The sequence below is a fragment of the Callorhinus ursinus genome, unplaced genomic scaffold, assembly GCF_003265705.2.
Source record: "Callorhinus ursinus isolate GAN/ISIS: 27379988/994484 unplaced genomic scaffold, GSC_fseal_2.0 scaffold1, whole genome shotgun sequence".
Lineage (NCBI taxonomy): Eukaryota > Metazoa > Chordata > Mammalia > Carnivora > Otariidae > Callorhinus > Callorhinus ursinus.
The window spans coordinates 116,604,212-116,627,238 of record NW_027397063.1 but is presented as its reverse complement, the minus strand read 5'-3'; the positions used below and the strand labels follow the sequence as shown (position 1 = coordinate 116,627,238).

Here is a 23,027-nt window from a genome sequence, read left to right as displayed (position 1 = left end):
GTTAAGCATCTGCCTTCGGCTCAGGTCATGATCCCAGGGTCCTGGGACAGAGCCCCACATCGGGCTCCTGACTCAGCGGGAGTGAGCCCGCTCCCTCTGCCTCTCCCCCTACTCATGCTCTCTCTCTCTCTCTGTATCTTTGTGTCTCAAATGAATAAATAAAATCTTAAAAAATAAAAGAAACAAACAAAGAGGCAGTAGCCACTGGGACCGGACGCACTGTGGAAGGAGGAAGGAGGTGCAGCCCGAGCAACCCAGACTCCAGCTGCTCCCCAGGGGCCGGGAAGCTGGGCAGCAGCGGTGGCCAGCAAGACTGGCTTTCAGTCCTCGGGGAGCAGGAGCTCGTTCCCCTCCTCAGGGTCAGACATGCTTCTTTTCACAGGAGAGTCTGACGGCTCGGCCTGTGTGACAGGGTTGGTGGAGAGAGGGGGCCGCCAGGAGTGTGGGACAAACTGCACGGCAGTGTGAAGCCAAGCACCAAAATGCACATCTTCCGTTTTAAATAATTTCTAGTTTACTGGGGTACGAAATGGAAAGGAGGAATTTATGAGGCAGGTGAAAATAGTAATTATGCCTTATAAAATTGCTGTCTGTAAAAAACTATGCAGAAGGACTGGTGTAAAAATAATTTCCTTGTTACATTTCTGACCACAAAACCCTTTTTCTGTCACCCACATGGAAGAAACTTTGATGGATCACAGAGACAAGCTAGTGCTTGTCTTGTTTCTTTATTTCTTCTTCAAATGCAGTGGGTTTCCCGCAGCAGTTTTGATCAATTGAAATGTAATGAAGGGGCTTCAGAGATCATTGTCTTATCCTCTGGAACCTTCTGCCGTCCCCTCATGTGAGCCCTCTGGGGTCCCCTGGGGACTCCCTGACCCTCCTGACTCACGCAGAGGCAGGAAGCTGAGTGGTGAATTAGGGGCTCTGGGTGTGGATCCTGGCAGTTTGCCCTGGTGCCCAGCGGGTGCGAGCAGGAGCTTCTCATGTGTAGAACCAGGCAGGATGGAACTCACATCAGGAGCTTGTGAGAATTACATGACGGATGTCAGGGGAGCCCCGGGTTGAAAGCTCAGGTCTGTCTGCCTCCGATGCCAGGAACTCCCACGCAGTGAGAGCTCAAATTTGGTAGCTCTTAGGCGGTTGCTGCCGATGGCCACGGTAATGGTGATGATTTGCTTTCACTCTTGAATTGACCACCCCTAGAGAAGGATAAGAATCCATTCTTCCCTCCCCAATCTCTGCACACTCCATTTTCGCTTTCTTACGCTCCTGCTTCATCCTTTAAAGTACTCCTCTCTTTCATCCCAACCATCTCAGGGCAGCAGGGTGGTCCCTGTGACACAGAGCTTATGCTTCTTGGATGGACTGCCCAGGAGTGTGGCATTGCCCAGACTGTGGTCTTCCCAAGCAGGCTGGATGGATTGGAGGAGGGTGCCAGGCCCCGGAGAGTGGGAAGAGCCTTGGGATGACAGGAAAAGAAGAAAGTCCTCTGCAGCCAGGCTTGATGACCTTCAGGGCATCGTGAAAAGTCTGTAAGGACAGAGGCTCATAAACCTTCTCCCACCAGTCTTGAGTCCTGCGGGGTCACGGCCCCAAGATCTCCTGTGCTGGTTTTTTCTTTACTGCAGGTGGTGTTTAAATGCAGTCCTTGGGCAAGCAGCCTCAACATCACCTGGGAACTGGTTGGAGATACAATTTCTCAGCCCCTCCCTAGACCTACTGAATGAGAAACTCAGGGAGTTGGGTGGGGGAAGGTAGTGATCTTAGTTTTAACAAGCCCTCTAGGTGATTCTGAAGCATGCTAAATTTTGAGAACATTGGTTTAGAATTAGGTTGAGTTTCTCTGTCCTCTGCTTTATGGCTCCTGGGGGAGAAAGGCCATCAAGTGAATTTCTGCAGACTGGAACCACAGTGCCCTCCCCTCCCCGTTAGTGCCCTGTGTATCAGGCTGGAGAAAGAGAGACAGAGACTGCAAATACCTGCGTGTGGAAGAGCAGGGGTGGGGTGGGAATGAGTGTGAGTGTGTGAGTGTGCATCAGTGCTCTGTGTTTCAAAGGAGAGTCTCACTAGTTCTCAGAACTCTCCCACCCATCCCTGCGTCATTCTCACTTTTGGGTGGTTAGAACATTGTAGAGACCTCCCGGGCACAACATTAGCTGGGGCTCTGGGCAATGATGGGAAACCGGAAGACGATGGAGGTCAGGGAGCATGGCCTGATTAGATCACGCTCGGGGAAGGCTGAGAGAGAAACTGAGGCAAAAGGAAAGTGAATGGTGGGATCATTCACCTGAGCTCAGAGGGTTGGGCAGGGAGAGGATATATATGAGTGATGGGCTCATTACTCAGCTGGTCTTCCACCCCACCCGGCAGGAACTAGGCCACAAAGAAACCTTTGGGGCTGCCACTGCAGACCAAAAGGGCAGGGAGGCTCCCCCCCTCCCCTGGATCACAGACACACCTCATGAGACAGGGATCCAGTCTCATCAACTGGGGACTGCTTGCTTGTCTGCATGCCCACTTTGGGGATGATCTTTGAAAGTGTCAACCTCTATAGATCTAGGAGTTGCAATGTATTGAAAGAGGACTGCTTTACCCATTGCCGACCAGGGCTTTAGGAAGAGATACACCGTGTATCCCATTCTGGAGGTAAAGCACTGCTTGATTTCACTCTGATACATGATTCATGTGGCCCATGAAGATACATCATTTGTGTTTTTGTGAGGGAGGTAGACTGTGTTTTCCTTGAGATAAAATTCTGACAAGGGTCATAGATGAACAAGAGTCATAGGGCAACCTACCCTGCCAGGTGCCTGGATTTGGCTGGTTCATCCACCTGGGTGCAAATTTGAGGGACCGTTACAGCCAGCTGAAAGCTATTTATAACTGTTGCTGCCATTTCCAGAAGAGTCAGCGCTGCCTGTATAAACACACTTCCACACTTCTATCATCTACAATTTCCTTTCACAGTTGTTGACTCGAGTGGGTCTAACCCTCAGGAGGCATCAGAAAACTCAAAGTTTTAAGCTGACAGCCAGGGACACGGTACGTTTCTGTTGTGGGCTTTTCATCATGAGGGCATTTGGAGTCACAGACTGTTAACATTCGGAGCCGCCTTCAAGGTCCTGCCACCCAAATCCGTCCTCAGTGTCAACCCCTCTCTCTCTCCAACAACCTGAATTTTGTGATGACAGCTGATAGATTTTGCAAGACAGTTCTGCTCCATTGCCAGGCAGCCATCATCCATCACTGAGGGGCCTTCTGGTCCCTGGGTTGGGGACTGCCTTCCTCACCTCCTCACCGTGGGTCCACCACTGAGGACCAAGTTTTTGCAGGCAGCAGCTGCAGTATTTAAGAACAACTTCCTCATCCTTCCTGAATCACCTACTTTAAGCTAAACACCTGTTACGTTCTCTGTTCCCCACAATACATGATGTCCCGAACTGCACCATCCTAGCTGGCCTCTTCTGAATCTCTCATGTTTATCCAGAAAGCTCTCAAGATGTGGTGTGGTAGCCAGAACGAACCATGGAACTCTCACCTGAGAGCACGTTTCGGTGGAAATGTGATGGATCTTCTCCTGTACCTGGGATACTGTTGACTGTTTACCGGGGTGCAGTCCTCATGCCCTGGCTCCCACCAGACGTGTGGCCACCACATGTCCAGTGATTTCATTTGTGCCTTCAGGAAATGCTCCCCATTTAGGTCTTTTTTTTTTTTTTCTGTGCTGATGAATGTGACTTCAGAAATTTTGTCTTGTGGACCTCTGCATAGGGCTCTTTCAAGTCAAGATTATTTTGATTATTGACTTTTGTTATCTTTCAAATGAGAAGTATTAGCATAATTGTTAGGAGTGTGGGTTCTGGAGTCTGTGCCTGGGTTCAAGTCCTACTTTGCTATTTGCCAGCTGTGTGACTTGGGGCAAGTGACATGACATCTCTATGTCTTCATTTTCTCATCCATAAAATGGGTAGAGTATTGGTGTCTGCCTCACCGTTTTGTCAGAGGTATATTACATGTCATAATACTATTTAGAATGCAGTTTGGCATACAAGAAACACCCAATGAAAATAAGCTATTTTATTTTATGACTATTATTAGAGTCACTTACCCTACTTTGATGTTATTTTCAAAGCAGCTAAAACCCAAGCAGCGGCATTATCATTTAGCTAACATTTCCCCCTTTGGGACACAAGGATTTGTGTACTTTTTTCGGTTACCCTTGTGGAACCCTAGGCATGGTCTCTGTACTCTTGTTCTCTGCAGGCTCATAAACATTTGGAAAAAGAAACAATGTCATTTGGCCTGACTTATACTTAGAGATACATGCTGGTTCTTATCACTCTTTGCGTGAGGCTCACAAAGCACTGCTTTAACCATGCAGTTTCAGAAGGAGGAGGGGATTGTGGTAAAATGTATTAATTTAATCTGCTCTCTTCTCTTTTTTGAAAATGCAGAACAAAGCTGCATGCCCTGTGGCTCTAGGACCCTGTGGTGTCATGGATGCTTCTTGGCGGACTTCGAGCAATGACTGTGATGCCAAATTTGCAAGCTCTGGTCCGGGCAGAACTGGTCTGGGATGCATGGTGGAACTTGATGGGAGCTTCAGCTCCTGGTTCTTAAATCTTCCCAGCTCCAGTCTTCCGCCTCAGGGGAGAAGACAATCAGAAATAGGTGGCTCTTCATCCTTGGTCTTCTGCCACCATCTCACCTCATCCCCATGAAGGAAGGAAGATGCCTTGCTTTGCACACTCTTGAATATTCTACACTGCTTAGAGCTATTCACGCATAGGGTTCTCTCTGTCTACTGGACAGGAAGCTCTTTGACATGCTGATCCGATTTTTTTTTTTATCCTCTCCGACACAGTAGGTGCCCAACACAGTCAAGTGGTAAGAGCCCCACTATTGGAAGCAGATAGACCAGGGTAGACTCTTGGCTCCACCCTTCCCTTGCAGTGTGGCCTTGGGTAGATTACCAAAACTCTCTGAACCTCCATTTCTTTTCCATCAAATGAAGATATTATTTGTTATTGTCTCCACTGTGATAATATATGTAAAATACCTAACTCAGTGTCAGACATGTGGTAGGTGCTCAGTAAATGATTGTCCTTGTTTTGGTTGCTATGAAAAGACAAGAGGGGAGTCTGGGTCATGTCTAAATTGCGTAGTCCAAAATAAGAACAGAATAAAAGTGTGGGGGAAATGGACATTTTAGACCGAATACTCCTGGAGGGCCATCCTAGATGGGCTGAATTATGATACCATCACCCTCTGTCTCTACCCCATCATAATGTGATCACAAATCTGTATATCATTTGTGCAGACCACATTGGTCCCCAGCTCCTCACAGGCGCTCCCCAGATGGCCTCCTGATTTCCTCTAGTCTTCCCTCTTTCATCCATGTAACTCAGTATCAGACCCCGATCCACTTCTGACACCAAGTCAGAGCCAAGCCCAAGTCTCATAAGTGGGGTCTGGGATGCATCTCACTCCTAGACTTCTGACCACTGTTGTCTCTAGGGTCACCTTTCAAGGTGTCAGCCCTGGAACCCATATCACCCCATCTCACCCCCTTGCTACTGACCACTGGCTCTGTCTGAGAGTTGGGTTCGGAATCTACCCTCAACTCCATAATGGGCAAGGGGGAAGTGTGGTCCCTGGCTCTGGCCGCCCCCTTTCATTCCCTGACCCTCCAGTTGCCATATTAGAAACTTGGTATCAGCCAGTCCTTTCCCAAACTGGAACTGTGACCTTCCAGATTTCCTGGTTTAGTAATATATGTGAATGTGACAAGGAAGCCAGAACCAGAGACCCACATACATCACCGTGGCATCGCTTGTGTGTGACAAAGACCAGGACACCAGGTGTCTTTACCTGTCATCAAAGATTTAGAAGGAAGCCACTTTCAACTTAGTGTGGAGGTATATGAACATTGTCCAGAGAACAAAAGCCACCTGAGTAATTAGAGATCTCCCCTTAACCACAAGTGTACGAAAGTGATGCTCATGATGCCTGCCAAGAGGGCTTCCGAATCGTGTGGGACGGTGGGTGAAAGGACAAAAATGGGTCTCATAGTCAGTTGGGGTATGGTCCGTGCTCTCTGAATTATATGTGGCATAGGACTGGGATGCCAGCATTTTGTAGTGATTTGTTTTTGAAACTGTGTGTTGTCTTCTGAGAAACTTACCACACAATTGGCTGGTAAGTGTCCCGTCAGAGCCAGACACCTGAGAACTATTATGACATGGGGTTGGCTGGGGGCTTAAAGGCTGGACTCCCTAGTGGATAAATTATCACGGATGACTCTGCATGGAAAGAGCAGGCTGCAATCTGAAGTCAGCTTTGGAAGGGCCAGTGCCAGAGGCCACCTCCATGGCCTTCAATCAAGAGTGCTCTGATTCTAAAGTCACATTAAAGAGAGTGGCTTGTCTCAGAGGCTAAGGGCGGAGGGCCAGAGGCTGCCTGGACACAAAGGTCCCTCTGTCCTCCCGCCCCGTTCTGTAGAGAGAAGCTCAGGGCCGTGGTGGTAGCGGTGTGCTGCCCTCTGCATGGCCGTGGGCTCAGACTTGCAAGAAACGCCCAAGGTGGCCTTTTGAGCCACTCCTCTGGGTCACCTCTGAGCTTTTTTCACCTTGGAAATGGGGACAAGGGATGTTCGATTGTGCCGTCTGGAGTGAGGCCTTCATGGTGTCTGCGTAGCGAGAGGAAGCTTGGTATAGGCTGGCTGTGCTGGGCCTGACGTATGCAGAAGGTGGGCGGTTTGGTGGGACAGGTGGGCCATGGGCAGTGGGACACTGTGGTCGCTGCCAAGCCCTGACAGTGCTCAGCGAGCACAGATGGAGGGCCGCTCAGTGCCCGCAAAGAGCACGCAGTCTGCTGGCCAGCAAAGGGGGAACAGTGTGTGAGGTGAGAACTCGCTCTCCTTGCGAGGGAAGGCCGGTGTCCGAGCCTGTGCTCAGGGAAAATGTCTGCGCTGAGCTCTGATGAGGGTAGCTGTGCCCGTACCTGCAGCCCCTGCTCCGGCGTTGGGGCCAAGGCCTCTCCTGAGTGGACCTCACGTGCCGTGTGCCCTGGCGCTCTGCTATGACCGATTAGGTCGGGAACGTGGGTGCCTAATAAGACGGAGATAATAGCTGGCACTGATCGAGGTCTCTCCACCCATGAGGCACTGTGCTGAGCCCCTGACTGGATCTCCTCAGTCAGTCTCACAGAATATAAGCTAGGTGCTACTGTTATCCCCATTTATATGTGAGAGAGCTGAGGCCCAGAAGGGCTTGCACGTAAGTGAGTGAGTGGCCGGGCCCGATTTCCGCCGAGGCCTGACTGCCTGGGTTCAGGGCTCTCTCCCCTCAGTGCAAGGCTGCTTCCCTCAGGAAGGAGGACCTCTGCCTGTGAGGTGGCACCGAGCTAATGACACCCCACTTGAGACAGTGCGGGATGGCATTTCATCGGCTGGGACTCGTCATCCGTGATCCGTATGCTGGTGTCTGCGGATCCTGTCTTCTGTGAGGCTGGGGCAGAGAGATTAGGGCGGGGGCCACCAATGCCCTCTGCTCTGTTATAAGGATCCCCTGGGTGAGCATTCGGACCGACTCCATCGGTTCCCTAATAGAAACAATCCTGCCGCAAAAATGCTCAGACATACCTCGGGGGGCACATACGCTGGTATTTGTGGAGGAAATTCACCTAGAAATAGAATTGCTGGGTTGGTGGGCACATACACTCAGAAAGCCATTCAGTATTACCCAAGTGCTCTCCTAGAGGACTCAAGCCATTTACACCCCTGGCAAGGGTATCCGTCTTGCTTCTCCACACATGGGTCAGCTTTTGTTTTTTGCTGATCTGACTGACCTCCTAGTAATTCTGACTAGTATTTCCCTAATTATAAATTAGTGTGTATTTTTCATACATTTCTTGACCAATTTATTTTGTCTTCTGGGAATTAACTCTTTATAACTCTTGTCCTTTTTCTATTTAAAAAATTGATTTCTAGGGGTGCCTGGGTGGCTCAGCCGTTAAGTGTCTGCCTTCAGCTCAGGTCATGATCCCAGGGTCCTGGGATCGAGCCCCGCATCGGGCTCCCTCCTCAGCGGGAAGCCTGCTTCTCCCTCTCCCACTCCCCCCTGCTTGTGTTCCCTCTCTCGCTGTGTCTCCCTCTGTCAAATAAATAAATAAAATCTTAAAAAAATTGATTTCTAGATGCCCATTAATTATATGTCTACCCAGCCCTCCGCTGATTTTTAACTCTATTTATGGGTATAGTTTTTTTGTTTTGTTTTGTTTTTTGGTCATATTGACATTTTTAATGTTTAAACTCAGACCTGACCATCTTTTTCTTTCTGGTTTTGGGGATTTTTGTATTGACTTTTTGCCTGGTTTTTGTGTATGTCCTTCCACTCTAGGGTATAAAAACAATCTCTTATATTTTCTTTCAATTCTTTATATAGTGTTTATGTTTAGCTCCTTCCTCCATCTGGAATTTATTTTTGTATAGGATGGGACACTGGTGTTCTGGTATCTTATTAAAAATAACATCCCATCAACTCCACCTGAGTTGTCCACATGTTAGTGAGATGCCTTTTTTATTATCTACTAAATGCCTGTATATACTTATCTTTATTTTTTTCCCATTGAAAAAATGTTCTGTTCTGGCATCATTTCTAAACTGTTCTAAAGGTGGTAGCTTTATAAGGGTTTCAATAACTTATAAATCAAATGCCTACATATTACTGATTTGGTAAAAAATGTCTTGCCCATTCTCAAACATTTTTTTCTTCAAGATGAACTTTGAAATCAGCTTGGCGCATTTCATTAAGCAATCCTATTAAGTTGAGATTGGGATTGCATTGAATATATGGATTGCTTTGGGAAGGTCCGTCCTTTTTATGATATCTCTCTCCCTCCAGGAGCATGGTATTCAGGTCTAATTTTGTGCCCTTGAGTAAAGTTTTATAGTTATCTTCATGCGGGTATTATTATACAGGCCTCGTGAGATTTAATCCTAGGTATTTTATGGGTTTTGTGGCTATTGTGAGTAGGTACCTTCCTCCATTATATTTTTAAATAGGTTATGATTATCGTTAAGAGATGACTCCCTAGTGGTGGGAGTAGTGAGCTTCCCATCACTGGGGGCATCAAACAGAGGCTGGCCAACTACATAGGGAGTGTAGAGGGCGTTCACCACCAGGGACACACCACGATCTGCAAGGTTTCTTCCTGTTCTAAGAATAAGTGTGTCTATGAAGTATCAGAATGAGGACTTGATTTGGGATGACCTATAAGTTTCTGGGAGGAATATCTAATTTTTCAGTTTCTCTTTTTGTTCCCTTGACCTTGAATTGTCTTTGGAACCTGGATCTTTCCTGTACACCTGGAGAGAGGCAGCACAAATTTCTTTTAGAACTGAAAGGGACAATGGCTGGAAGATTCTTCTTTGCATTCCCAAGGAAAATTGAATCAATAGTCCATGAATCTGGGGGGTGCATCTCCACCAGCCTTGTCAGTCAGTGTGGCTTTGTACAGGTGCCCGCCTCCCCTACAGATTTTGAACTCTTCAGGGCAGATGTCGGTGAATTTATGAATAGCATAATCTTATACACAGGGCTCAGGACACAGTGGAGTCTCCGTAAACAAGTCTAGATCGATCAGTCACAAATCAATGAAAGATTAGGCTCAGAGGGTGTAAGTGACCTGCCTAATGTCATACTGTGGCAAAGCTGGCCCTCAGTCCTGATCTTCTCTTTGTGAGTCCAGTGCATCTTTCACGACCCCACAAGGCCTCTGAGCCTCATTTCAGGGCTAGGAAAGAGGTCTCAAAGGCCATGTCTTTAGGATGACATGACCTCTAGCTTTCCTTGACTTGAAGTATTCCCAAGGACTCTGTAGGAGGGAGTCATGTCAAGGCTTCCCTTCTCCAGCCTCCCTCTGACCATGAGTAGAAGTGCAGCCTCGTATACCTCCCCCACATAGGAAGTGGTGGGAGATATTCCTACTGAAATAAGCTGCCTCCCCAGGTCCAGGTGGCTCAGCCATCCTCCCAGGGCTTCTGCAGCCTTGTAGCAACCAGACACTCAGGCTCTAGCTCAGACCAGGTGGAGGGGCTGTCTTGTTTCCCAGAAAGTGAAATCCACCCCCTCTCCCAGACAATTAGCTCCACTGAAGCTGGAGAAACAAGGAGTACTTTCTACCAACATTGGTGTTTGGTGAAATGTATAACACTAGGTTCTCCGATGCTCCCGAAATCCCTCTCAGTAGGGTCCCTCCTTGTTTTGACTAATCATTTCTTCTTATTACTAACTGTTATGATTAGAAGAATTGCCTGAGTACAGGCCCAGTGTTTCCAAGACCCTAGTGAGCAACACGTGCAGACTTGCTCAGCACAGTCCTGGAACCACCGTTGCTCTGTCTCTCCAGGGAAGCCACTGGAACAGTTCAGGAAGGAGAGCTTCCTGCCACCATGAGAGACCCACCCCCCACCCCCAGCACCTGGCTGCATGTGCATCTCTCCTACACCTTATGCCCTTAGGTGCCTCCGCCGTGGGTGGAAGAGTTGCTAAGGATGAGCTCTGGGACTGGCCAGGCCTGTCTTCAAGTCTTGATTCCACCACTCACCAGCCAAGTGACTTGGGGAAGCTCCTTAATATCTCTGAGAGGCAGTTTCCTCAGTGTAAAATGGGGGTAATAGTTTCTACCTCATCGAATGTTGGGAAGATGGGATTTTATTAAAGAACATACCAAAATACCTAAGATCATACTTTGCATACAGGGTTTGTTATTAAAACAAAACTTGGAATTCCAGACAGAGCACCACTAAATGGAAACCAAATCTCTTCTCTTTCAGATGGTCCTTGTAGAAATCTACTCTAGGAAACCAGCCAGCATTAATCACTCACTTAGCGGCATGAAGCCAGTGAGTTCCACCAAATCAATGTCTTGTCGTTCTGACGTCCGTGCAGATGGCACAGATGTCTGTCCACAGGAAGCCTATGTCCCTGGGTTCATTTTAAACCTGTTCCAAAGGTGGCATAAAATTGTCTCTGGGAACATCGGGATCCAGAGCTGTTAGGAAAAGTAAAGCAATAATTTCCCCAGGTTTCAACAACCTCTCCTCCTTGCCCCAGAAGGACAGCTTGCATTTTGAGGGGAGCAACCAGGGTGCCTCGCTTGCAATGGGAGAGGCACCACTCACCTTTCTAGCCCTGCTGCCTCAGGCTTCCAGCACGACTGCCTCTTTGGAAGGGACACCTCAGAACTTTACACACTACCATCTTCACATTAAGCAAATGGTGTTCCAGATGTCTGGTGCTCATCATTCACAAACTGTAGACAGTCTTTTTGTAAGGATCCCAAGCCTCTCTTAGCTTTTATTATTGAGTGGAGGATGCCTCACTAGTCCATTCTGATGCTTCCACTTTGCAGCAGGTCTCTGATAAATTACTTGTGGTTTTCTGATATGGCCTCGAATAGTCACCCCACATCCCCCAGTGAGAAGAGCTGACAACTCCTCTGCCACTGACTCCTGACACCACTACTGTGGTGCCTGACACAGAATCTTAGGAACTGCCCCTCTGCCGTCCAGGGTGCCTCTGTGGAGGGGACGGGGAGCATGCAGGCACATGCCCCTCTCCAAGGTTCTGAACCAGCATGGTGCACCCCATTACAGCTCTTTCCTCTAGGACAGTGCTCATTCTTGTCCAGTCTCTCCCAGGAATTCTACACCAGTGCAGGAATGATGGAAGAGGAATTGGTGTCTCAGGAGGGAAAGAAAGGGAGAAAGAGAGCTGAACTTAGGCTGGGAAGTGTCATAGCTACACATGGCACCTAAAAGAATAGAGGTTTTTTGTTTTTGTTTTTGTTTGGCATTGTTTTCAAATAACCAGTTACCAAAGAAAGAACCACAACTGAACACGAAACTGACTTCATGTTTATTTGATAACTCTACCACCTTTCTGATAATTGCAAAATTTCCCTCTTTTGGCTTATATTACCTTTCAACTCATCCTGCTTTCAGCCCTGTAGCTGTATGGAGGGCAAAGATAAAACAACCAACCTGATCTAGTTTTCTGCATATTTTGCGACCATAGAAGACCTCATCATACATCTACAGCCCCATTTCCAGATCTCCCTCTGTTCCTTGACTCCTATCTATCTCTCCATAAAATCTCAAAGGACTTTCCCCTTTCTCCAGGAAGCCTCCCAATTATTTAGACATGGTTCTTTAAGTAGTTGTGTCATAGTGAGCAATAAGTAAAGAGTTGTCCCAATAGTACTGTCATTTTTGATAACCAGTCCTGGACCACACCACCCATGTCTTCCTGGGCCCCCCACCATGCTTTTTGCACCATCCTTACCTCTGATGTCATTTGCTGATCTCCCTCTCCATCCTCTCTTGACCCTTAGCCCACATTAAAGTATGCAGTCAGTTTTCCAAACTACCATCTTGACTCTCCTCAGTCACAAGAACATTATCTCTGTATTCTTTTGACTTACAATATTTAAGAGTCCTGAGTATAAACTGTCCTTCTTGGCTCATTCCCAGAACTTATCTCAACCCTTTCTCCTAAAGGAAGATTGAATAGAGGACATAGTTTGCTGTGGGAGTAAAGGAGGGTCTTCCCTGCCCACAGGGTAAGAGAGAACAAGGAAGCCCAGATACCATGTCAAAGCCAGACCACCTCTTGGGAGATTAGGGAGCAGATATACAGGTGCACAAAGAGGTTAAAAAGAGCAGGACCCATTCTTGAGATATAACCCCATGCCCAAGATTAGGGTTTTCCCCCTTCCTGGATGTGCTTGCAGGGGTAAGGAGGCCTAAAGTATATAGGCTGGAGCACATGGCCTCCAAGGTGTTCTCCTGTATAGCTCCAACCTGTAGACAAGGCCCCCAGACACCATCCCTGAGTATTTTGTTCTGCATTGATCTTACCTTTTCCCAGACATCTGTAACTCTTTGTGTCTGTATTACTTACTTTGATCCTTACCTGTGTGTGTCCACAGTTCCCATACTTCATGGGTAGGGGGGCTTACCTTACTAGAAATCATCTGGGTTCCCCAGCATCATGGGCTGTAACCTCCATATTTTCGTGGCTTTCACAGTGCCCAACACAATTCTGGGCATGGGGTCTCTGTTTAAGGAATGAGGGGCTGCACAAGATCAGTCTTAATTAGATGAGCTGTTGGGTTCCAGATCATCTAATAATGACAATACTACTAATAGCAGCTGATATTTATGGAGTTCCTCTGTGTACCAGCCACACAGCTAAACTCTTTGGGTATATTATCTCATTAGAGCCTCAAAATTAACACTTTTTTCAGATGAGAATATTAAGGCTTAGAAGTTCATTTTCTCAAGGTTCACCAACAAGACAATATTTTTGGAACTTGGTTGCTGTGAACACCTAGGGGGTTCACTGATTAGTTATAAGGAACTATGAATCCCTGGGAGTCTCTAAAAAATCATGTGTGTGTTCAAGCATTTGTCCATTTTTCTGGGGAAAATCTTCATTGCTTTCATCAGATTCTTCAAGAGATTGTGCACACAATGAGGAGAAACCCATCTCTGACTTGACATGGAGCAGCATGATCACAACCTGCACATGGGGTCTCCCTGGAAAGCTTTACCTCATCACCGTTGTCACCCACCAGCTCCCCATGGGGAGGGATGCAAGGCTGTAGACCCTGGCTGCGGCAATATACAGTTAGCTGGACCCTGCCTGGTTGGCATCTTGGACCAGGCTGAAGTTCACATCTAAATTCTGAGACTAGAAAGTTGGCCTTATTAAGATTCCTGATAAAGGAATTGGCTTTCAGGGCTTACCTATCTTCAGCAAATTTTCCCTTTGATTACTCAAGAGTGCTCTTATTTCCAGCTTAATGCCTACAAATACACTCACCCACTCTCTCCCACCCACTCTGTCTTTCCATTCTTCTAAAAAAAAAAAAATCATCTGGGCTAAATCACATTAAGAAACAGGAGATTCTATCTCAATATGGTAACACTTGGGCCAATCCTGCCTCTAGGAGGATCTTTTCTATTTAACTCTTTGGAGTCCCAATACCAACTGTACTCATGCAGGCTGAGCCAACCTCTCGGGCACATTCTGGAAGACACGGAGCCCCATCCTCATAACCTAGGACCTACCATGCCCCTCCCACTTAAACCAGCTCAGTGGTTTTCCCATCTTTTAAAAGGACTGTCTCTTTAGCCCTTTTCACAGGAAGCTTTCATCAGTAGTAACCGTGGCAACAGATCAGAGAAGCTTCAAAAAGCCTGTCTGTATGTAATTAAGAAAAACGAGGACATGGACGCAAGAGCAGGGAGCTTAGACAAGGAGACTGTGGCTCTGAGCCCTGCCATTGCACGCACTGAGGGCTTTTGCTGACGGAGATGACAGATTTTCTTCTCCCTCTGACTTCCCTCTCCACTCCCCATTTTAACATTTTTGTGTGGTTGTCTCAATTGGCCTCGTTCCTGGGGATGTGGCTGGGAGCTCTGGTTCTGGACGGATGCTCCCTGCAGGGTTAAGTCCTCAAACCCAGGGAGTGCAGCTTGGATAGGTAACGGTGGTTCATTCGGGGCCTGAACCTGCTCTGGTCAGACTCTCCAAGAATAGGAGAGGTAGAGCAGCCTGCTGACAGGGACCTGGCTCCTATCATTAGGCCAGTGGAGCAGAGACCAGGGACCATTGGTGTTTTAGCCGCCCAGACCCTGGACCCTGGCTTGCCCTGCCCAGAGCCAGCCTCCTGGGAAAGGGAGCAGGAGCTAAGCATTATTGGGAGGCAATCTTGACCTGGGGGCTATTTTATCTCAGAGCACTTACTCTTATCTGAGTCATCTCATTTATCTCGAGGTTTCCTTCTTTCTTATCTGTTTTCTCGCACCAGAATGTAAGCTCCTTGGGAGCAGAGGCTTATCTGTTTGGCATTTTCCTAACCCCTGAGTGCCTAGAACAGCACAGGTATAGTTGTTAAAGGAATGGATGAATGAAATGAATAAGTAAGGGACAGGATCCCAGTCAGTGTTTGTGGCCCGCTCTCGGGCCACCTGCATAGATGCGCACTGGGAGCCCAGGCACTGTGCTGAGCTCTGAGATAACAAGACACACCCCTACCATTGAGGACACACATATTTAGGTTCTCCCAGCTCTCTTCGAAAGGAGAAGATTTACTATATGCAGTTCTGGACTCAATAACCATGGGCCCAATAGACCCCCATTTATGCCCCCACAGATGTATTTCTCTGGAATGCAGCCATGAACGAGAAGGGGACAGTAGTTGCTTTATATGAAGGCTATTTCTAAATAAACATGAAAAAAAGATCTTCCTGGAAATGCACCATTCTTCTTCCTAAGTGGGGAGCAGACATGGGGCAGCATCGACTGGGGTCTTCCCAGCTGCTATGGACACCGTTGGATTAAGGGACAGGGAAGGCCTCTCTAAACCAGCTCCCCACTTGCTACCTTTAGTTCACTAAAGCCTCTACCACTCAGGGCACAAGCAATGGGTCCTCACTGCTACTGCATCTGTGTCCTCCCTCTGCCCCACAGCAGGGCCTCTCATACTGGAGTAGGGGGCACACATGTGATCTTAAGCCATGCAGCTTGAGCAGAGGTCAAACCAGGGGCAAGGGATTTGCATCCCCCGGGCAAGGAGCTGGGGGAAGGGAACCCGGAGACAAGCCAACCACAAGCTCCTGCCCACCAGGAGGCCACGTGGTGAGGACAACCCAGAGGAAGAGATCATCACAATGCAGTGATGGGATCTGTGTTAGCATCTAAAAATGGACTTATGGAAACCCAGGGGTGGGAGGCACATGACTGCAGGCCTCAAAGAAGCCTCCTGGTGGAATGAATGCTAGATCTTGGAGGGTGTCCAGGAGTTCATCAAGCAGATAAGGACCAAAAGAATTCCAGAGAGCAGAGAACACTGTGCAGAAGCTCGGGGGCATGAAGAGAGTTGAGTGTGCACAGGAAATCACAGGAATCCTCCTACTGGCCACAATGTAAGGACGAGCATCTAGTGGCCAGGGATGAGATCCCAAGCAACACAACTACAAGGGAACATGAAGGATGTGAATGGAAGGTAGACTTTTGGGCAATTAGGGTTTGAGCAGGGGAACACCATGATCTCACGTATATTTCGGAACTCACACTCCGGCAGACGAGAATGGCTAACAAGGACGCAAAGCAATGTTGGCGGATTCACGGGCAGGCTGTTGCTATAGGGGCAGAAAAGTCCACAGGGTGCGGGGTTCTGAGGTGGTGGAGATCCTGAGGAAGGGAACATTCTGAGGAAAAAGAGATGGGCCCTCACTGTGGTGACAGTCCGTCCGTGGGGGACACAGAAGATGTGACTGTCAGGGTCTGGCTGGTGAGGACTCGGGGTGTCAAGGAAGGGAAGACTGAAGGGTGTTCCCCGCATTTGTCAGGTAGGAGACCAGAGGAAAAGCAGACATGGTGGGAGAGTGGCGAAGTAACCGGGCTGCCCTGGGCCAAGCGAGGGGAGAGAAGAGCCTCCATTTTGAAGAGCTCGGCTGCAGGGCGAAGAAGAGAGGATGTCCGATGTAGAAAGATGCCAGTGATGGTGCTTTGGTTTTAAAATGGCCAAAATTTATGGGTGTTTAAATGGAGAAGGTGGAGTCACGGGAGAGGGTGACGTTGAAGGTCAGGGGAGAAAGGAAATACTTGCAATGGGGAGGCCTCCAAAGGGTGGGAAGGATGGGTGGCCACTCTCCCAGGCAATACCTGTCCTTGCCCCATCACCCAAGGCTGCTTTCCAGTAAGAGCCTCATGATGTCCCAAGGATGCAGTAAGAGAACACCATTAGAGGATTCGCCCCATGCCTCGCAGAGAGCAAGCCCTCGATGAACGTATTTATTAGGAGGGTGAGAAACGGTGGCCTGTGGCAGAGGCTGGGCTGTCTGCGGAGACAGGGAACAGTGGCACTGACCACTGGGAGCTTGTGGTTGGAATCTCATCAGTCTGAGCAAACAGATGTGTCCAAACCAGGCACTCGCCAATATGTGTGTTAATGAATAGTGCGATGTGAGGTGAAGCTGGCCTGGCCCAGTAAGAGCCCGCCGACGGCCGTGCCTGCTACCCTCCCCGCCCTGGCTGTGTGCTGATTCGAGAAGAGATGGATGTTTATCCCTGGGCAGATGGGTGGGGAATTCTCGAATGCTATTTGCAAGACTTCAGTAAAAATGCTTCATGAATCCTGCCCTGTCACAAGCATGCATGAAAGTTGTGCTTTAGCTCAGGCCTAATGGGCTTTATATAGTACAGTACTGATTTTCTTTCACATTTTAATAGAATCCGATTTAATATTTGCTTTCTGCTCTAGCTGCTTGCTGTTGACTGATTCAACACAGAATCCTTCCCTGGTGCCCCCCGACCTTGTTGTTATTCCCTCATTTTGTTTGTTGGCATTTGATTCCTGTCTTCAGCATGAACCACTTTACACATGTCTTCGTTCAGCTGGCAACAGTCACGTGCATGAATTCTGAACGCATTACTATCTGAAGCGGCTGCTCCAGCAGACCCATTGTTTGGAAGGGAGGTTTCTGGGTAGGATTCATTTTCAGCGTTCGACATCGAGGATACGCAGTGCTCAGCTGGGGAACCTGAGGCTGTGATCTGTTCTTGGGCAGGAGATTCTCTGACTTCATCAAATGTCCAGCACTGTGGCTGGTAATTCAGAAACAGCTTGCCTTTCTACAAAGGACCAGGCTTTCTAGAATTTAGTATTTAACAAGACATTTCCACCTTTGCCACAGGATGAAGAGCAGCAATAGACAGAGCTGTCCAGAGGGAAAGGCTGCTCTCCTTGACTCCCAGTAAGCCTGGCTGGTTTGTAGGAGAGAGAGGCTATTCAAGTCTCCTGTTATCCATGAACAGATCAGACCATCAACCTTTGGAGTACTGTACCAGTGTAAGGCCAGAGTGGGAGACAGCTTTTTCCTTAGTAGGGAAAGATACCCGGTTTCACTAGCAGGCAGCAGAGGGCTGTCGTTAAGAGCATGAGCTATGGAATCAGGCAGACATGGGTCTCCGTACTGGCTTCAATTCTTATAGACCACATGATCTACAGCCAGTCTGCATGCCCAGCTTTAGTTTCCCTCTCTATAAAATTGAATTAATCACTGTATCTTCCCATGTAAATGTGTGTAAAGCAGCTATAGCAGAGTGTCTGGAACAAACCTCTATGCTCTTCTTATGTCATGGGGTCAAAAATGGTGGCTTGTCTGAACCTCCCACCCAACTTTGCTTCTTGTCTTCATGCACCAAAGTTTGGGCACTGTGAATATTCATCTATGCAGGTGGTCTAGCAACCTGTCCTGCAGAGAAACACCCCCAGCGTGTACACACCACACAGACCCCAAGTTGTGTGAGGTTTTGTGCAGAATGCTAGGATCTTTGGGGGCTTTTGATGGGCCGCTGGTGTCCCTCAACCCTTGAGTTCTACACTAGTTAAGAAAAGACAGGAATCCCATAAGTGTCTAATATACATACATACTCTACGCTCGCATTGACTAGGGGAAGCGGCGTAGTCCTGAGAACAAAAGGGCCTGAAGCCAGGTCCTCACAACCTCCTCTCCTTTGGCACACATGACTGAAAGAAGTCTTCCCAGCGGGGACGACTGAGAGGGGAGTTTGGGGTGAGTTGTCATCTCTGTCCACCACATTTTCTTGGAATGGATCAGAGTGTGGAGATTTGGGATTGAGGGACAGGAAATGATGCATGCATGTGACAAGGGTGGGAACCCACCAAAGACAGATGGAGAGAGCCTGGAGGAGGAAGCCTCCACCCAACCTCACCAGGCCCTTCTTTGTCTCCTTCCAGGTGTCCCATCAGGCCCTCGCAACGTCATCTCCATCGTCAATGAGACATCTATTATTCTGGAGTGGCACCCGCCCAGGGAGACGGGTGGGCGGGACGATGTGACCTACAACATCATCTGTAGAAAGTGCCGCGCAGACCGTCGGAGCTGCTCCCGCTGTGATGACAACGTGGAGTTTGTACCCCGGCAGCTGGGCCTGACCGAGGGCCGAGTCTCCATCAGCAGCCTGTGGGCCCACACCCCTTACACCTTCGACATCCAGGCTGTCAACGGAGTCTCTAGCAAGAGCCCCTTTCCCCCACAGCATGTCTCCGTCAACATCACCACGAACCAAGCTGGTAAGTCAGGAGGCACCTGTGTGCCTTCTGCTTGTCTGCGTGCCTGGCTCCCTGTCCGTCTCTATGAAGGGGCAAAGCTGTAGCCACACCCATTCTGCTTGCTGGCCTCCTCCCAGGACCAAGGCGTCAGGCGATGGGCATTTGCAGCCATGGAGAAAACAGGCGTAGTGTTTCACCTCTGAGGGTGAGCTGGATTCTGTGGGATATTCTCACGCTCAGCACAAAAGCAAAGAGGTATATCCAAGTCAGAGTAGAACGCATTACTGTGCATCCAGCTAGGGCTCAACAAGTGCCTTTGGAAAGATAGAGGGACAGACAGACAGATGGGTGGTAGAGTGACAGACAGATGGATGGGGCGATAGGTAGGTGAATGGGTGGAAGCCCTGCACGATGTTAAGAACACCAGTGCTGCTTTATCAGAAAACCCGACGAAAGAAACTTCCCAGGAATCATGTGATAGAGTGAGTAGTGCCTTCATAGATTATTTTTCAATTAAACCATGTAATTCAAGAGTGCATTCTCCTGTATAGCTTGCTTAGATGAATGCTATGCTGTGATAGAGACTTCAGATCATCGGCAATAGATCATTCCTGATAGCCCATACATCCCTGTGGCATGCACAGCTCAGAACACATTTGCTTCTCTCCTCTTTATTTCTGTATCCCTTACTCTTCTGACCTTTTCTCTTTATTACTTTTTACACCTCTTGCAACAATCCATTTCTTTTTATATCCATTTAACCAGTCCATTCAAGCACTCACTCATTTATTTACTCATTATTAAGAGAGGGCTAGTTAGGCTCTGATGTATGCCAAGCTGTAGGGATACAGTGAGACCTGGACACCACTGTTCCTCCCAGAAAACTCATTAACTGCAGAATTTGCAGTATTTAGATGCACAATCCAAATCTGCGGCATGGTGCGTCCAAGGCGTGTGTACCATGCATATGCGGTAAATACCGCGGGAGTTAGAGAGAAATGAGCAATCTCTCCCCTGGGGTGATGGTGCAAGACTGCAGAGGGAAAGTCTATAGGCAGTGGGGGTCGTGGGCAATGGACTGTGATCTTATTTGGAATTATGGATTTTTCTCAATCAACAGATTCTAGAAGGACAGCTTGTTAGTGGAATAGCTGGAGCCAAGCACGTCCCTTTACTGTCTCTCTCTCTCTCTCCCTCTGTGTCACTCCCCCTTCTTAACCTCCTCTTCTCTACTCTGTCCTCATCTGCTCCTCACCTCCCCATCCGCGGGCTCCTTCTGCCTCTTTCAATACCAGGCATCTTTGATGGCAGATGATTCTTGGGTTTAAGCTGTCAGAACTCAGGAGAAAAAAAGGTGTTGTGGGAGAGCATGGCTGTCCAGATGGCTGCGTTGTTGCCGTGAGCATGTGTGTGTTCGTGTGTGCGTGTTTGTATGTATGTGTATGGTCACGTGTTTGCATGCATGCGTGTGCAGTGAGAAAACAGGCGTGGAAGTGTGGAAGCCTCCAGCTGGTGACCACAGCCCCAGCACCATGGAGACAAAGGTTGTGACAGTCTGTCTTCCCCAAAGAAAAGGGGATGGTAATTTCTGGATCACGTTGAGCACGGAACACGGGCAGCCTTTGTTAGCAGTGTTTCCCTTGGAGAGTTTAAGGCAGAAAACTGGCTGAAATATTTTAGTGTCCCAGCTTCTGGGACTAATAATCCTGCCAGGCTGTCATGTCATGCTGGGCTTGGCTGTCTACTCTCTCTCTCTAAGAATGTGCGAACAAACCTGCCACTTAGAGCGGTTTGCTTTGATTCTTGCCCCTCCCTTTCCTTACCCTGCTATTCCCGAACCTGCCCATCTGCTTGTCTTGCCATCTGCACCTTCCCAGGCTGCAGAGGCACCAAGGGACCGGGGCTCCTGCAAGGGGCCCGGCATTGTCAGCATTCAAAATATTTGTTGTCATCCTCACTCACTCGCTCCCTCCAAAAGTGTATTTCTCCTGCCCTTTGTTCCCCCTATGACAGGCCCTTTTCTCTTAACCTCCCCTGATTTTGGAGTCTCAGCCCCATCAACATCTTCCAATCTGGGATTTCTTTTTGGGAATCTGGAATTTGGGTGTCAGAAAGTTTACAGTCAATGAGAAAAGGATGCTTCTTGGTTGCATGTGGTTATTATGAAACAAATGACAAGGTGACCCACGGGTCCTAATCTGTGGGCTATGGGGCTCTGAGGACCATGGAGCTATCACATTGCTTTAACAGAGCTGTGTGTGAATGCAAACTCTTTTTAACCAACAGATCGTTCTTTTAAAAGATGAGATCCTTCAAAATAAACACTTGGGCCTGTACCTCTCCAAGAAAGGTTTAGAAACATGAATGGAAGTGACACTTTTGGGAGGCAGGGGAGGGAGGGGGAAGAGGGAGAGAGGGAGAATCTTAAGTAGGCTCCATGCCCATCTCAGAGCCCGGTGCCAGGCTCAATCCCATGACCCTGAGATCATGATCTGAGCCAAAATCAAGAGTGATCTGCTTAACCGACTGAGCCACCCAGGTGCCCCTAAGTGACACATTCTATAAGAGATGAAAGAGAGACTAAGCAGCAGGCATCATGAAAGCCATATCACCCAGATCCATTAAGGGCTGAGGTAGGTGGACCCATGTAAATCCATAAGTCGTGCCACGTCTCTGTCACAGGGAACCCTAAAAGACTTTTTCCTGCCTCTGGATCAAGATGGAGATGAATGTGTGTTTGTTAAGGGACCCGAGGTGTCCCCAAGGTGAATTGGAGCTTGACTATGGGTGTCAGTAAGGGTCACATAAGAGAAGGGTTTGGATAAGTTGGCTGCTAAGTGGTCTTGGACTTGATCAGAAGCCTGATGCTCATGAATCTCAGATTCTATCCTGGGAGGCTACTTGTTGCTCTGGGCTGGTTCTTCCTTTGGTCAGAAGCTACAGACCATGTCCATGGCTAGGCATGCAGCTCTTACTATTCAGCAGACACAGGACTGTCATGCTCTTCTTTCTCCGGGCTGCCCAGACATACCACACTGATGCTGCCTCCTGCTGCTGTTGTGAGCCCTGCCCAGTGGAAGCAGGCAGCTCATCGTTCTGATTGAGGTATCCAATAAAAAGGGTTACGGTTGGCATCAGTCCACCAGAGAGAGTTACCAAGAGGCTTTTCTTGGCCCTAAGGGCTGTGATCTAAGAAGAGACCATAGCAGGTCTTATAATCATCTTTTGGTCCATAGGGCACACAGAGACAAGCATCACTGGGGGGACACTGAAGGATCTCTTGGGTCCTGAGATGCTGAGGGCTTCCATCTCCTTCTGTGACTATCCCAGTCATGTCTATAGTCATGACTACTCAAGGATCTTGTATCACTTGGAGAGTAGCAGGATCAGATCCTCACCCAGCCCACAGCTAGTGGCAGAGAACTACCATTTTGAGCACCTCCAGTGTGCCAAGCCCATGCCAAATTGAGGTGGATCAGATGAAGAAACCCAGGGTCAGAGTGCTTTCAGAATCTGCTCAGCATCTCACAGCCAGCAATGATGTTTCTAGGTTTCAAACTCAGATTTGTGGCCATTTTATTCTCCGACTGATCAAAAATCACATTATGGTGAGCCAGGTAAGTTGTAAGCTCTCTCTAAGCTATTGCCACATAGCTGGGCCACTTCAGCTGTCAAAAAAAAATGTCCATCATCTTTGGTCAGGGTTGGTCATGAATTATGCAAGCTCAGATTTACGTGAGGTCTTCAAGGATGCAGCCTTGCACTGAATACAGCTGCCTTGAGTTTAAAATAGACCAGATGAGGAGGAAGTCTCTCTGTTCCAGCGGCCAAGCGATCTGCAGAGAGGTTGTTATCACTGCTAACTCCTGCAG

At 48.3% G+C, this 23,027-nt stretch overlaps 1 protein-coding gene across 2 annotated transcripts in view; it reads left to right on the top strand.

Annotated features, from left to right (window-relative positions):
* Positions 1–23,027, top strand: part of EPHB1 (EPH receptor B1) — a 425,029-nt gene that overhangs the window by 290,090 nt on the left and 111,912 nt on the right. For both annotated transcript variants that reach the window (XR_012380507.1, XM_073899766.1), the window contains exon 5: positions 18,841–19,176. Coding sequence is in view for 1 of the 2 variants with exons in the window: in XM_073899766.1 (XP_073755867.1) it covers positions 18,841–19,176 (336 nt within the window). In the remaining variant the exon portion in view is untranslated. The remainder of the gene's footprint in view (positions 1–18,840; positions 19,177–23,027) is intronic.